General features: G+C 49.3%; 1 protein-coding gene across 2 annotated transcripts in view; it reads left to right on the forward strand.

Annotated features, from left to right (window-relative positions):
- irf2b (interferon regulatory factor 2b) overlaps positions 1-16,362 on the forward strand; it is a 42,529-nt gene that overhangs the window by 16,431 nt on the left and 9,736 nt on the right. For both annotated transcript variants that reach the window (XM_055632034.1, XM_055632035.1), the window contains exons 3-8: positions 2,847-2,939; positions 5,504-5,603; positions 7,177-7,353; positions 10,163-10,209; positions 11,133-11,259; positions 12,650-12,814. In XM_055632034.1, coding sequence (XP_055488009.1) covers positions 2,853-2,939; positions 5,504-5,603; positions 7,177-7,353; positions 10,163-10,209; positions 11,133-11,259; positions 12,650-12,814 — 703 coding nt within the window. In that variant the 5' untranslated portion in view covers positions 2,847-2,852. The remainder of the gene's footprint in view (positions 1-2,846; positions 2,940-5,503; positions 5,604-7,176; positions 7,354-10,162; positions 10,210-11,132; positions 11,260-12,649; positions 12,815-16,362) is intronic.

Raw genomic sequence — 16,362 nt, forward strand, 5'->3', positions numbered from 1 at the left:
GATTTCCATCATAGCAATGTTTTTTAGTTTAGTATAGAGATGCAGGTGGCGCAGCGGTAGAGTTGCTGCCTTACAGCAAATGCAGCACCGGAGACCCGGGTTCAATCCCGACTACGGGTGCTGTCTGTGCAGCGTTTGCACGTTCTCCCCGTGCAAACGCTGTCTGTAATCGTGACCTGCCTGGGTTTTCTCCGAGATAACCATATAATATAACCATATAACAATTACAGCACGGAAACAGGCCATCTCGACCCTTCTAGTCCGTGCCGAATACATAATCTCCCCTAGTCCCATATACCTGCACTCCGACCATAACCCTCCATTCCCTTCCCATCCATATAACTATCCAATTTATTTTTAAATGATAAAAACGAACCTGCCTCCACCACCTTCACTGAAAGCTCATTCCACACAGCTACCACTCTCGGAGTAAAGAAGTTCCCCCTCATGTTACCCCTAAACTTCAGTCCCTTAATTCTCAAGTCATGTCCCCTTGTTTGAATCTTCCCTACTCTCAGTGGGAAAAGCTTTCCCACGTCAACTCTGTCTATCCCTCTCATCGTTTAAAAAACCTCTATCAAGTCCCCCCTTAACCTTCTGCGCTCCAAAGAATAAAGCCCTAACTTGTTCAACCTTTCTCTGTAACTTAGTTGCTGAAACCCAGGCAACATTCTAGTAAATCTCCTCTGTACTCTCTCTATTCTTGTACTCTGTACTCTTATTCTGTACTCTCTGATCTTCGGTTTCCTCCCACACTCCAAAGACGCACAGGTTTGTAGGTTAATGTAGGCTTGGAAAATGTATAAATTGTCCCTAGTGGGTGTTGGATAGTGTTAATGTGCGGGGATCGCAGGTCAGCGCGGACCAGGTGGGCCGAAGGGCCTGTTTCCGCTCTGTATCTCTAAACAAAAGTAAATTAGACTATAGCACGGAAACAGGCCCTTCAACCCACCGAGTCCACGCCGACCAGGCCTGCCAGATCACAAAGCCAAGTCGCCGGACATTGCGTGCGACGTCGCGCGGCCCGGGCCAAAACTCCTCAGCAGGCCCGCCGGCTGGACTTTGTGTTCTGCTGCACGCAAAGCCCGGCACCGCATCCAACTCATGAACCATGAGAAGGAGAGGTGGTGGCGTTGGCGGTAAGCGAAGGTCCGAAGGTCGGACAGCTGGCCGGGCTGCCGACCGACGGGGCCACAGGCGAGGCGCTGTTGCTGCTGCACTCCATGGGCTGCACTACGTCGGGACGGGTGAGGCGGGGCCGGATCGACCCGAGTCCCCTCGACCCAGTCAAATACGGGACAAGGGCGGTCCTGTACGGGACAAACCAATGTAGCCCAATATACGGGATGTCCCGGCTAATACGGGACAGTTGGTAATCCTAGAGGAAATGGACAGGCGATGTTTCGAGACGGGACCCTTCTTCACACCGATTACCATTGACATTTTGCTGTCAGTCTGAAGAAGGGTCCCGACCCGAAACGTCGCATATTCCCCCAAGATCCAGGTTCGACCCTGAGCTCTGTTGCTGTCTTTGTGGAGTTTGCACGTTTTCCCCGTCGGGCGGCACGTTGGTGCAGTGGTAGAGTTGCTGCCTCACAGCGCCAGAGACCTGGGTTCCATCCTGACTACTGGTGCTGTCTGTAAGGAGTTTGCACGTTCTCCCTGTGACCGTTGGGGTTTTCTCCGGGTGCTCCAGTTTCCTCCCACACTCCAAAGCGGTACTGGTTTGTAGACTAATTGCCCCCTTGCAAATTGTCCCTAGTGTGTAGGGAGTAGATGACATCGGACTAGTTTGAATGGACGATCAATGTTGGGCACAGACTCACTGGACCTAGTGGAAGGGCCTATTTCCACGCTGTGTCTGCAAACCAAACATTCCCTCCACAGATGCCGCCTAACCCACCGAGTTCCTCCTGCATTTAGTTTTCTGCTCCACAGTTAATTCTTGGCAGTGCATGGCCGAGGTAAATGTTCCAGATAGTCAAGGTGAATGACGTACATCTGCAACAATGTTCAAGGTTTCATCACTTGCTGAGGTTAGGAGGGAAAGATGGATCAACCATGATTGAATGGCGGAGTGGGCTTGTGGGCCGAATGGCCTAATTCTGCTCCTATCACTTACGAACTAATGAATTTATGAACTTTGTATCTCCAGAGATCAGAATCTCTTTCCTCATTTGTGAAAGCAATCCCCATTCTACCTGCAACACAGGAAGTACAAGTGACTTTTAACTACAGTCTACCATTGTGCACCTGGAAATTGTTTCCTCTCTTCTGTTCACCCAGATGTGGCCTTTGGCTGTTAGTGAATGAGAAATTAATTCCAATGGTATTTGGCAAGAACCCTATTTTATTTGATGAGCCTGTTGCCGCATATCACATGCAGTCCCAGGACACCACACTTGAGTTTTGTCATTTTAAAATTTAATCTTGTTGCACAGTTTTTTTAAATGAAATAAAAATTCCTATTTAGTTTCGTTCAGAGATGCATCACGTAGACAGGCCCACCGAGTCCTCGCCGACCAGCATTCCCTGTACACTAGCACTATCCTACACACACTACGGACAATTTACAGTTTTACCAATGTCAATTAACGTACAAACCAGCACGTCTTTGGAATGTGGGAGGAAACCGGAGCACCAGGAGAAAACCCACTTGGTCACGTACGAAGTTCGTCTTTTTCGTCGAGTGATCTATCTTGCTTGCTATAGGATCTTTGGTGAGGTAGATGGGATATGTTGGTTGGTTGGTGTGGGCGTTGGGCTGAAGGGCCTGTTTCCACGCTGTATTACTAATAGTGAAAGTGAGAGGTTGCTGAAGTTGATTTTGTTCCCGTTTATTCCAGGTGGCGATGCCTGTGGAGCGAATGCGAATGCGCCCGTGGCTAGAAGAGCAAATAAACTCGAATATAATACCTGGTTTGAAATGGCTAAACAAGGTAAGGTCACTGTTAGAGCCGAAAGCTACAGGGTGAATGGATGATATCATAAATTCAGAAGTAGTCGGATCAGAATTGGGGCCATTCAGTCCATAGCGTCTATTCCAACATTCAATCATGGCTGATCTATCTCTCCCTCTCAATCCAATTCTCCTGCCTGCTCCCCATAACCCCTGACATCCGTACTAATCAAGAATCTATCTATATCCATTGTCTTGGCTTCTACGAAAGATCCTATAGCGGAGCAAGATAGACCACTCCTGCTAAATGCAATGGGCTGACGTGTAGTACGCAACGGAACGGAACGTGGGCCTTTTTTCATCCATTTCCGTAACCGGACCCGACCCGACTCGCAGTGTAATCAACATTGCGGGGGAACAGTTTGTGTTAATAAATTAAAATTCTGAAAATGAGGAGAGGATTTTTACCAAATAACTTTTATTTTTACGAGGATGTTTCCGTAACCGGCTTCCGTCTCCGCACTAGTATCCTATGGGATCTTTGGTGTGCAGACCGAAGCCAGTTACGGAAATGGGGCCTTAAATTACCCATGAATCTGCCCATGACCGTACTACGTCTTTTTCGTCAAGTGGACTATCTTGCTCCGCTATAGGATCTTTGGCTTCTACTGTCTTCTGTGGCAAAGAATTCCAAAGATTCATCACCCTCTGACTAAATTAATTTCTCCTCAACTCCTTCCTAGAAGAACGTCCTTTAGAGGCTTCGACCTCTTGTCCGTGACTCTCCCACTAATCAAGAAATATCAGTGGTATTTTCAATGGTTCAATCTTAGTTTATTTTCACTTTTAAGTTTAGTTCATTGTCACTTGTACCGAGTACAGTGAAAAGCTTTTTTGTTGCGCGCTAACCAGTCCGCGGAAAGACTGTACGTGATTACAATCGAGCCGCCCACAGTGTACAGATTCATGATAGAGGGAATAACACTTTGTTAATAAAGTCCGATTAAAGATGGATAAGTGCGATGGTCTCCAATGACTGCGGTTACAGGGAAATTCAAGGATTCATTTAATTGATTTTGGAGTTGAAACTGCTTCTGGAAGCATGGGCTAGAATGGCAAGATAAAAATAATTCAAATCACACAGTGACTAAGATCTTACACTGATCACTGAAATGCCAGAATGAGGAATTGCATTGTTTTAGGTTTTATATTTAGGATTATTATTGTGATGTGTACCGAATTTCTTAGGCCCCCCTTCGGTCATGGCTGACCATGGGTGTCTCCAGGGTGCTATTCCCTATATGGAGGACGCCTGTGCGTGACTTTGTTTAACGTGGGGAGACTGGTGCACAGACAGCCACCCCACGGTCCTTGACAGATCTGGGTCAGGATCCAGTGGCATGGAGTCCAAGACGACCGGAGACCCTTTTCTGCTGCAGCCTTCATCCGCCTTCCCAGCCGTTGTGACGCTCCACTAAGGTCAGCCATCGTTCCTCCGCCTGTTCCACTGTTGAGGTCTTGGTTGGATTGCTCTTTGTCAGAGACCTCCCCCTCGACCTTACTGCCATGGGTGGCCCTACCAGGAGCATAGCTCCAGACGGCATCGCTCTCAGGATCTCAGGTCCACACAAGCTTCTCCACCACGACAAGGTGACAATCCACAGAGAAGATCGGCCAAATATAGATGAATATAATCAAGCTGTCCACAGTGTCCAGGTGCAGGGTATGGTATACCTCTGCTGCTTTGGTAGCACACAACAAAACAGCTTTCCCGAGCACCTCGCCTCACCCTGGTCAAATCCTATTCTACCCTCTTTCACCAGGCAATGGGAGATGTGTTTTGAGACATCCTGAAGCGGTTATGAGAGATGCTATATAAATAGATGTCCGTGATACAATGTCCGTGCTGATCATGATGCCAAGTTAAACTAATCTCAATAGGACATAAAAAGCATAGAGAACATGGATAGGTGATGTTTCACTGAGTGCTGGAGTAACTCAGCGGGTCAGGCAGCATCTGTGGAGAACATGGATAGGTGACGTTTCACAGAGTGCTGGAGTAACTCAGCTGGTCAGGCAGCATCACTGGAGAACATGGATAGGTGACGGGGTGATGTTTCGGGCCAGGTGCTGTCTGTGTGGAGTACGCACGTTCTGCCTGTGGCATCTCCAGGTGCTCCGGGCCGGCAGATGGTTGGAACAAAGGCCAGAGATAAGTGCGGCAGGTGTGCGAGCGGATTGAAGAGTTGCGAATTGTGAAGCCAGAGGAAGGAAGGGTGGGGGGGGGGGGGGGGGGGTGGGGGGGGAGTTGGGGGGGGGGGGGGGGGGGGGGGGGGGGGGGGGGGGGGGGGGGGGGAGTGGGGGGGGGCACGGGGAAGAAGGAGGGGGGGGGGGGGGGGGGGAACGGGAATAGAAGGGGAAAGGACGGTGGTGGAAAAACGGGGGAGGGGGGAGGTGGGGTTGTTAGAGGTTACTCCCCTCTGCCTTCAGGTGAAGGTAAGGCAGCAACTCTAACGCTGCATCACTATGCCAGCGGCCAAAGGTAACGGCAGTTTATCACACGACGTGCGATTCATGTTTTCAATGACGGCATTACTTTCCCAGGAAAAGAGGATTTTCCAGATTCCATGGATGCACGCCGCTCGACACGGGTGGGACGTGGAGAAGGATGCACCGTTATTTAAAAACTGGGCCGTTCACACAGGTAGATGAACAACAGCAGTGAAAAGAAAACTATTCATATACAGTAGAAACAATGAAACAGACACACAGAGTGCTGGAGTAACTCAGCGGGTCTGGCAGCATCTCTTGAGAACATAGACAGGTGACTTTTCAGTTTGAGATCCTTCTTCAAATATTGTGCTACTCTGTAATGGATTGTGAGTCATACATCACAGAAACAGACCCTTTGGCCCATCATGCCCATGCTGACCTAGATGCCCCATCTAAGCTTGACCGCATTGGGTCCATATCCCGCTAAACCTTTCCTATCCATGTAGCTGACCTGGTCTCTTTTAAACTACCTCCTCTGGCATGTTTCCTGCCTCTAGCTTGTCCAAACCCTGAATAATCTTATATGTTTCAATAAGATATCCTCTCATCCTTCTAAATTCCAGAGTGTACAAGCCCAGCCGCTCCATTCTCTCAACATGTGACAGTCCCGCCATCCCGGGAATTAACCTTGTGAACCTTCCTCCCCATTGTCACATTATACCTATGACCTGAAAAGTTACTGGTCCAGTTCCCTTCACAGATGCTGCCTGACCTTTTGAGTTCTTCAAGCAGTTTGATTTTATGGACTAGGCTCCAGCATCTGCAGTCTCTTGTGTGTCTGGTTTTAACAGGTCCATTAAATTAGCAACAGGAGAAATTTGTTTTGCTGTGTTATTGTCACTTATTCTTTTTCAGGCTCATATGTAATACTTATATGTGGTAATCACTGTTGTTAAACATTAGGCACAAAATGCTCAAAAGAGTCGTAATGTTTTTCTGGTGTCCGCTGGATTTTGTGTGGTCGTAGGTGGATGTCCTAATTGGCCTGTCCCACTGTACGAGGTAATTCAAGAGCTCTGCCGAGTTTTTTTAAAAATCACTCGTGGTAAGCACATAGAATGTACGTAGCAGGTACGTTGGAGCTCGGGACGTCTCTTAGCGGCTTGTAACGCTAACGGCAGGTACTCGGGAAACGCGGTAAGCTCGTGAAGACTCATGAAGATTTTTCAACAACATGTTGAAAAATGCCCACGAGAGCCCCGAGTACCTACGAGCGGCCATTACCGTAATTCCCCGAGAGTTCGAATCAGGGGAAACTCGGGAGATCTCTTGAATGACCTCGTACAGTGGGACAGCCCCTTTATGTGTCTCCGTTTGTCGGTAGCTTGCCGTAGCTTGATGTCGACGAGGTGGTAGGTTGTGGTAGACATTGTCATAGGGGGGATCCAGTCGCTACTTTTTCGGCGACCTGCTGCGACTCTGACAGTCGGCAGCTGTCGAAAATAATCGCCTAAGTGGGACAGGCCCTTTAATATGCAGGGATCGCTGGGTGGAAAGGCATGTTTCCTAAACTAAACTAAACTAAACTAAACTAAAGAAAACTCAGCTGGCCAGCCAGTTTACCACTGGGGTGTAAGCTGCCCAAGTGAAATTTGAGGTGCTGTTCCTCCAATTTGCGTTTGGCCTCACAATGACAGCGGCGGAGGCCCAGGATGTTAAAAGTTGTTGTTTTTTTTCAAGATGTTCCCTCATTTGATATCTTTTGTGTGTGTGTGTGCTGACAGGAAAATATCACCATGGAATAGACAAGCCTGATCCCAAGACATGGAAGGCCAATTTCCGTTGCGCGATGAACTCATTACCCGACATCGATGAAGTGAAGGACAAAAGTATAAAGAAGGGGAGCAATGCCTACAGAGTGTACAGGATGCTGCCAGCCACAGAAAAGCCAAACAAGAAAGGTGCTTGAATAAATAAACAAACAGTTTCCAAGATGACAATAGACAATAGGTGCAGGAGTAGGCCATTCGGCCCTTCAAGCCAGCACCGCCATTCGCTGTGATCATGGCTGATCATGCAGAATCAGTACCCCGTTCCTACCTTCTCCCCATATCCCCTGACTCCGCTATCTTTAAGAGCCCTATCTAATTCTCTCTTGAAAGCATCCAGAGAACCAGCCTCCACTGCCCTCTGAGGCAGAGAATTCCACACTCACAACTCTCTGGGTGAAAAAGTGTTTCCTCGTCTCCGTTCTAAATGGCTTACCCATTATTCTTAAACTGTGGCCCCTGTTTCTGAATGGGGTACTGATTGTGGATGATCAGCCATGATCACTTTGAATGACGGTGCTGACTCGAAGGGCCAAATGGCCTACTCCTGCACCTATTGTTTATATCCTCCACACACGAGGGTTAATTTACCAAAGCCAATGAACCTACAGACCTGCACGTCTTTGGGACGTGGGAGGAAACCGGAGCACCCGGAGAAATCCCACGCGGTCAAGGGGAGAACGTGGAAACTCCACACACAGACAGCACCCGTAGTCAGGATGGAACCCGGTCCTTGGCGCTGTGAGACAGCAACTCTACCGCTGCGCCACCGTGCTGCCCTGCAAGATAATGCAATCACAGCACAGAGATATGATTATAAGCTTATTCTTGATATTTCAATGGTTTGTAATTCTCATCTGGGGCAGCACGGTAGCGCAGCTGGTAGAGCCGCTACCTCACAGCGTCAGAGATCCGGGTTCGATCCTGACTCCAGGTGCTGTCTGTGTGTGGAGTTTGTACGTTCTCCCTGTGACCGACCGCGTGGGTTTTCTCCGGGCGCTCCGGTTTCCTCCCAAATTCTACAGAGGCAGGTTTGTCGGTCGATTGGCCTCATTGGAGACCCTCGGACTATATTACAATACAATACAATTGTTTATTTGTCACATTGCACAAAAAGTGCAAGTGAAATGGATATGTCAGCAGCGATACAATGATATAGAGCACGCACAAAAACACAATAAAAATTTAACATAAACATCCACCACAGCATTCATCACTGTGGTGGAAGGCACACAATTTGGCCAGGCCAGCCATTGGACTTGTCAGAATATTATGCTCAACGAAACAGTTATAACATATTGGTTTCTGTAAAATGTCCATAGTGTGTGAGGAGTGGATGCATGTGGAATAATATATAACTGGTGTGAATGGGTGATCAGTGGTCGGTGTGGACTTGGTGGGCTGAAGGGCCTGTTTCAATGCTGCATCTCCAAACTAAACGCAATCTCTGAACTAATCTGGTCTGGATTCTGAAATCAACTACAGCTGCACTGGCACTGTTACCTTGGGCTATAAATAACATATTTTCCACAACTAAACTGGTTAAATGGACCATGAGAAGTCATCATTTGTTGATTAACAAGAGAATAAAATAACGAGCAGTCCCTCCGTCCCACAATGCAATGTTCTCGATGTTGGGGGAGTCCAGAACCAGGGGCCACAGTTTAGGAATAAGGGGTAAGCCATTTAGAACGGAGATGAGGAAAAACTTTTTCAGAGTTGTGAATCTGTGGAATTCTCTGCCTCAGGGGGCAATAGACAATAGGTGCAGGAGTAGGCCACTCGGCCCTTCGAGCCAGCACCGCCATTCAATGTGATCACGGCTGATCATCCCCAATCAGCACCCCGTTCCTGCCTTCACCCCATATTCCCTGGACTCCGCTATCTTTAAGAGCCCTATCTAGCTCTTTCTTGAAAGTATCCAGAGAACCGGCCTCCACCTCCCTCTGAGGCAGAGAATTCCACAGACACAACTCTCAGTGTGAAAAAGTGTTTCCTCATCTCCGTTCTAAATGGCTTACCCCTTATTCTTAAACTATGGCAGTGGAGGCCAATTCTCTGGTAGCTTTCACACGAGAGTTAGATAGAGCTCTTGAAGATAGCGGAGTCAGGGGATATGGGGGGAAGGCAGAGAATTCCACAGACTCACAACTCTGTGTGAAAAATTGTAATCATGTAATGTCTTTCCAGGGTCTTTGACATTTCCACCCTGGGGGAAAAGGTTGTGACTGTCTACCCTTTCTGCACCTCTCCTCATTTTATAAACTTCTATCAGGTCTCCCCTCACAATCCTCCACTCCAGCAAAAACAAGTTTTAGTCCAAAGACAGACACCAGATGCTGGCGTAACTCGGCGGGACAGGCAGCATCTCTGGAGAGAAGGAATGGGTCGAGACCCTTCGCCAGACTTGTCCAACTTCTTGCTATAGTTGATCCACACAGCATTCTTGTAAAACACTTCTTGTAAAACGTACAAACACCGTCGCTAAAGCCTTCACATCCTTCCTCTAATGGAGCAACCAGAACTGCAGGCAGTACTCCACTGATGCCTTAACCAAAGTCCGAAAAAGCTGCCTCATGACTTCTTGAATCTTATACTCAATGCCATGACCAATGAAGGCAAGCATAACATACGCCTTCGTTACCACTCCATCTACATTAGTTGCCATGTGCAGGACCGGGAGCTAAGGACCGGAACCCCATCCAAGCCTCTGCATATCGATGCTGTTCATTGTCTTGACCTTCACTGGGCTGAAGAATGGTTACAGGGGATGACAGGGCCCTGGGCAGAGCGAGAGGGCAGGAGAATGGGGTTGAGAGGGAGAGATAGATCGACCATGATTACACTTGATGGGCTGAATGGCCTAATTCTGCTCCTATGAACTTTTGGGGGATCACTTCTGTTCTGAAACTTTATTTTTTTTTTTAACTTCACTAAAAAGGAAAGAAAATAAAAGTGGAAAAGGAAGAAGAATGTAAGACAGTCAAGGTGAGTAATATTCACGTTCCATTTCATCTGGCCATTTGACTCCAGATTCACAAATTTATAATTGCAGCCTTCACAATAAGCCGTCCCCACCACAACCCCCCTCATTGCAGTTGCTGCCTCACAGTGCCAGAGACTACGTCAGGATCGAACCTGTCTGTACGGAGTTTGTAGGTTCTTCCCGTGACCTGTGTGGGTTTTTCTCCGGGTACTCCAGTTTCAGATTCAGATTCAGATTCAATTTTAATTGTCATTGTCAGTGTACAGTACAGAGACAACGAAATGCATTTAGCATCTCCCTGGAAGAGCGACATAGCAAATGATTTGAATAAATAATAATAAGTGTCCGGGGGGGGTGGTGATTGGCAGTCACCGAGGTACGTTGTTGAGTAGAGTGACAGCCGCCGGGAAGAACCAGCTGTTCCTCGACCTGCTGGTTCGGCAACGGAGAGACCTGTAGCGCCTCCCGGATGGTAGGAGGGTAAACAATCCATGGTTGGGGTGAGAGCAGTCCTTGGCGATGCTGAGCGCCCTCCGCAGACAACGCTTGCTTTGGACGAACTTTGAAGAATTAAGAAAGTATTTTGTTTTAGTTTAGGGAACAGGCCCTTCGGCCCACTGAGTCCGTGCCGACCAACCATCCCTGCATACTAACACTACCCTACACACACGCGGGTCAATTTACATTTATACCAAGCCAATTAACCTACATATCTGTACGTGTTTGGAATGAGGGAGGAAACCGGAGCGCCCGGAGTAAACCCGCAAAGGTCACGAGGAGAACGTACAAACTCCGTACAGACAGCACCCGCAGTCAGGATCGAAGTTGGATCTCTGGCGCTGTGAGGCAGCAAATCTTCCGCTGCGCCACCGTGCCGCACTCAGTTTGCTGCTGAAGTTAAACAAAATCACTTTTGTCTTTGCAGTGGAAAGCTCCCAAATTTCCGTTTGAAGATAATAAAGTATTGCTAAACAATCACAATCTCTTCACAAAGCCCAATGTCGTGGTGAAAGAGGATACCGAAGTGCACAGCACGGTGGACAACTTTGTAGGTGAGACTCAGATACTCAAGTGCACAAGAAATAGGCTGAATTGATTACGTTCCACTGTCTACTGTTTCCATAAATGTTGACAAAACAAGTCGTACAGTTTTGGTGGTGGGAGGATTGGGTGGTTTATAACAATTCTGGGCCTCTCCCACTTACGCGACTTTTACGCGAACAAGGTACGACTCTTTGGGCGACTACTCACGACCGTACAGGCTTCACCCCGCAACATGGCGCCAGAGTCGTACCTTGTTCTGATCGCCGCATCACCTATCCATGTTCTCCAGTGATGCTGCCTGACCCGCTGAGTTACTCCAGCACTCTGTGAAACGTCACCTATCCATGTTCTCCAGAGATGCTGCCTGACCCGCTGAGTTACTCCAGCACTCTGTGAAACGTCACCTATCCATGTTCTCCACAGATGCTGCCTGACCCGCTGAGTTACTCCAGCACTCTGTGAAACGTCACCTATCCATGTTCTCCACAGATGCTGCCTGACCCGCTGAGTTACTCCGGCACTCTGTGAAACGTCACCTATCCATGTTCTCCAGAGATGCTGCCTGACCCGCTGAGTTACTCCAGCATGATGTGTCCTGCTTTTTTAAAATCAATTATCTGTTGCATTCTAGATTAGTTTAGATAAACTATCGTCAGGTTTAGTTTATTTTATTATTGTCACGTGTACAGTATTAGTGTCACCTTTCCTGTCCATGTACCTGTCCAAATGTCTTTTAATGAAAAAATAATTTGATATGAATTTGATTTATGAATGAAAATTTGATATGGAGATAAACGTTATCCCACAAACAGATAAGAACTAGAAGGTAAATGCAAAGTGCCGGAGTAACTCAGTGGCGCTGTCTGCACGGAGTTTGTACGTTCTCCCAGTGACCGCGTGGGTTTTCTCCGGGTGCTCCGTTTCTTTTAAGGACAGTTTACATTCATACCAAGCCAATTAACCTACAAACCTGTACGTCTACGGAGTGCGGGAGGAGACCGGAGCAGCTGGAGAAAACCCTCACAGGTCCCGGAGGAGCTCCGTACAGACAGCTCCCGTAGACAATTGACAATAGGTGCAGGAGGAGGCCATTTGGCCCTTCGAGCCAGAACCGCCATTCAATGTGATCATGGCTGATCATCCACAATCAGTAGCCCGTTCCTGCCTTCTCCCCATATCCCCTGACTCCGCTATCTTCAAGAGCCCTATCTAGCTCTCTCTTGAAAGTAGTCAGGAACGAGCCGGGGTCTCTGGCTCTGCAAGCGCACTAATGCAGCAAGTCAACCGCTGCGCCACCGTGCCGCCCAATCAGTCTGGTATCTCGCTCGGCATGTGCTGTGACTGTGTTGTATGAGGGTTTTTGCATGTCCGAGCTGACACACTGTGCTTCATTTCAAGAGCTCGGTCACTCTCCGAACCGCTGCATGATGGAAGAAGCCATGATCGTCAGCAACCCGCCAGATATCTGTCAGGTGATAGAAGTGACTACGGAATGCGAGGATGAGCCCGTCAGCACCAGCCACCTCTACCCATTGCAGATCTCGCCAGTGTCCTCCTACGCAGGTCAGTGCCACGCTCACCAAAGCCAATTACCACCACCTACTATCTACCACTTTGGTGACCCTCGGACTATCCTTGATCGCACTTTGTGTTGGTAGGAACTGCAGATGCCGGTTGGCACAAAATGCTGGAGAAACTGGGGAAGAAGGATGAGAGGGGATCTTATTGAAACGTATAAGATTATTGGGATTGGACGCGCTAGGGGCAGGAAACATGTTCCCAATGTTGGGGGAGTCCAGATCCAGGGGCCACAGTTTGAGAATAAGAGGTAGGCCATTTAGAACGGAGTTGAGAAAAAACCTTTTCACCCAGGGAGTTGTGAATCTGTGGAATTCTCTGCCACAGAAGGCAGTGGAGTCCAATTCTCTGGATGCTTTCAAACGAGAGATAGATAGAGCTTTTAAAGGTAGCGGAGTCAAGGGATATGGGGAGACGGCAGGAACGGGATACTGTAATGAGGCACCACCATACCTCCCCAATTTGATATACCTTCACTCAGTCCGCCTGGGCCTACCTGATCTCCCGGTTGCCAAACACTTTAACTCCCCCTCCCATTCCCACACTCACCTTTCTGTCCTGAGCCTCCTCCGCTCTCAGAGTGAGGCCCAGCACAAATTGGATGAACAACACCTCATATTTTGCTTGGGCAGCTTACACCCCAGCGGTATGAACATTGACTTCTCTAACTTCAAGTAACCCTTGCTTTCCCTCTCTCTCCATCCCTCCCCCATCCAATTCATTGTACAGGTGCACAACCTTTTATCCGAAAGCTTTGGGACCAGACACTTTTCGTAATTCGGAATTTTTCGGCTTTCAGAATGGAAGATTTTTAGCGTAGATTTTAATGGCTGGCTCAGTGGTAGAGTGCCCGGCTCATATCCGCAAGGTCGCGAGTTTGCGCCTCGATCCCGGCAGTTACTCGATCGCGAGTTTGAGTCTTCAATGTAGTTTTTTCTTGCAGAATAGGAGAGAATAGGGAGGGTTAGGCTGGGATCATTCTCTGGAAGAGATGATCTTAGTGCGGGAGACAAGTGTAAGAGAGGTGTACTGACTGTGTGGGCAGAACTTTGGAAATGATTGCCCACCATTCTCAAAAGCCGCTGTGTCTCCCTGTCCCTGGGATAGCAGGGGGCGATCAAACAGCACAATACCCCCCTCCCCCTCCAACTCCAGAGGAATCCGCTCCCCGATGGGCCGCTACGGCGACAAGTGGCAGTTCGCCCACAGCCCGAGCTGCGCCACCCTGAGAACAAGACTACCTTGCACACCATCAGCTTCTGCCCCTACGGGGAGCGTGTTCATCTGGAGTTGGAGCGGGGCTGGGCTGGAGTTGCTGATCTGGGATCTCCGTGCTTGCAGTGGGCATGGGGGTCGGTGTCCCGATGAGGGGGCGCAGCTCGGGCTGTGGGCGAACTGCCACTTGTCGCTGTGAGCGGCCCATCGGGGAGCGGCTTCTGGTGGTCCTGACGTCTCTGGCCACCCCCCTGGACAGGAGCTGAGACTGGGAACTGTACCGCCCTTGCAGGTGAGCAGGAGAGTGGGGTTGTTTGCAGTTGCAGAGGGAGGGGGCAAGGGCGGTACAGTTCCCAGTCTCAGCTTCTGTCCAGAGGAGTGGCAGGAGACGTCAGGGGCAATCGGAACCCGCTCCCCGATGGGCCGCTACAGCGACAAGTGGCAGTTCGCCCACAACCCGAGCTGCGCCCCCTCATCCGCAACCCGGGTTCTTCTGTAGTTGGAACGGGGCTGGGCTAGAGTTGCTGCTGGCTGTGAGTCTCCGGGATCTCCGTGCTTGCAGTCGGTGTCCCGTTGGTCCTGACGTCTCCGGCCACCCCCCTGGACAGGAGCTGAGACTGTGAACTGTACCGCCCTAGCCCCCTCCCTCTGCAACTGCAAACAACCCCACTCTCCTGCTCACCTGCTAGGGCGGTACAGTGTAGTTAGTCTCAGCTCCTGTACAGGGGGGTGGCCGGAGACGTCACAGCCCGAGCTGCGCCCCCTCATCCGTAACCCCAAGAACAAGACGTACCTTGCACACCATCAGCTTATGTCCCTGCGGGGAGCGTGTTCCTCTGGAGTTGGAACGGGGCTGGGCTGCTGCTAGCTGTGGGTCTCTGGGATATCCGTGCTTGCAGTGGGCCTGGGGGTCGGTGTCCCGTTGGTCCTGACGTCTCCGGTGACGGCACTGACCTGCTGGCATCGCCGACATGAAGACAGTGCAAAGCCCCCGCCGGTGCAATGGGCGGGGAGCTGGAGAGGGGAGGGAAGGGGTCACACACATGGCCGGGAAGCAGAGGGGTGTAGGTGGGGTGAAACTGAAGGGAGCGACAATCTGCTGCTGCCTGCCCGCTGAGTTAAAAAGTTCCCACGCAAGACTCACGATACACTGTGTATCGTGAGTCTACTGTGGGAACTTTTTAACTCAGCGGGCAGGCAGCAGCAGATTGTCAATTATTAACCCTCCCGCGCAATATACCCTCACCTTCTCTTTTATCAATGGGGATTTAGTTCCCCTTTCTTCGAGGACCGACCGGAGGTTCCGCTGTCACCTCTGCGGGCCGCCCTCGGTGAACGTCTTTAAAGACCTTTCTTCAAGGACCGAAAAAATGTCCGCTATTCGGAGCTTTTCGTTAATTTGGAATTTCGGATAAAAGGTTGTGCACCTGTACTAGTTTCAAAGTCGTCTTGTTCAGTCTTTTATCTGTAACATGTTCTCACCTACACCACAGCTAACAATGGCCTGTGTCCTTTATCATCGCTACTTTCATTCTTTTATGAAAGTATTCTGCATATCTTTCATTCATTTGTTCTGTATCTCACTATAATCACCGTCTATATCTCTTGTTTCCCTTTCCTCTGACTCTCAGTCTGATGAAGGTTCTCGACCTGAAACGTCACCTATCCATGTTCTCCAGGGATGCTGCCTGACCCGCTGAGTTACTCCAGCACTCTGTGAAACGCCACCTAGCCATGTTCTCCACAAATGCTGCCTGACAAAGAACTGTAGATGCTGGTTTACAAAAAGAAATGACACAAAGTGCTGGAGTAACTCAGCGGGTCAGGCAGCATCTCTGGAGAACATGGATGGGTGACGTTTAGGGTCGGGACCCTTCTGCAGACTCGACCCAAAACGTCACCTATCCATGTCCTGCAGAAATGCTGCCTGACACACTGAGTTACTCCAGCACTTTGTGACCTTATCTGTATTAACCAGCATCCGCAGTTCTTTGTTTTCTAATTATTCTAGCATTTGGTGTTGTTTTCTGTAAAGCAGCATCTGCAGTTCCTTGTTTCTACCTGATAATATTACCTACTGACCTAAAATATCAATTGGTACTTCATGTTTAAGAAAGAACGGTAGATGCTGGAAAAATCGAAGGTAGACAAAAATGCTGGAGTAACTCAACGGGCGAGGCAGCATCTGTGGAGCGAAGGAATAGGTGACATTTCGGGTCGAGACCCTTCTTCAGACTGATGTGGGGGTGGGGAGGGCAGGAAGAAGAAAGGAAGAGGTGGAGACAGTGGTCTGTGGGAGAGCAGGGAAGGGGAGGTGA

The sequence above is a fragment of the Leucoraja erinacea genome, chromosome 3 (assembly GCF_028641065.1).
Source record: "Leucoraja erinacea ecotype New England chromosome 3, Leri_hhj_1, whole genome shotgun sequence".
In the NCBI taxonomy this organism is placed as follows: domain Eukaryota; kingdom Metazoa; phylum Chordata; class Chondrichthyes; order Rajiformes; family Rajidae; genus Leucoraja; species Leucoraja erinaceus.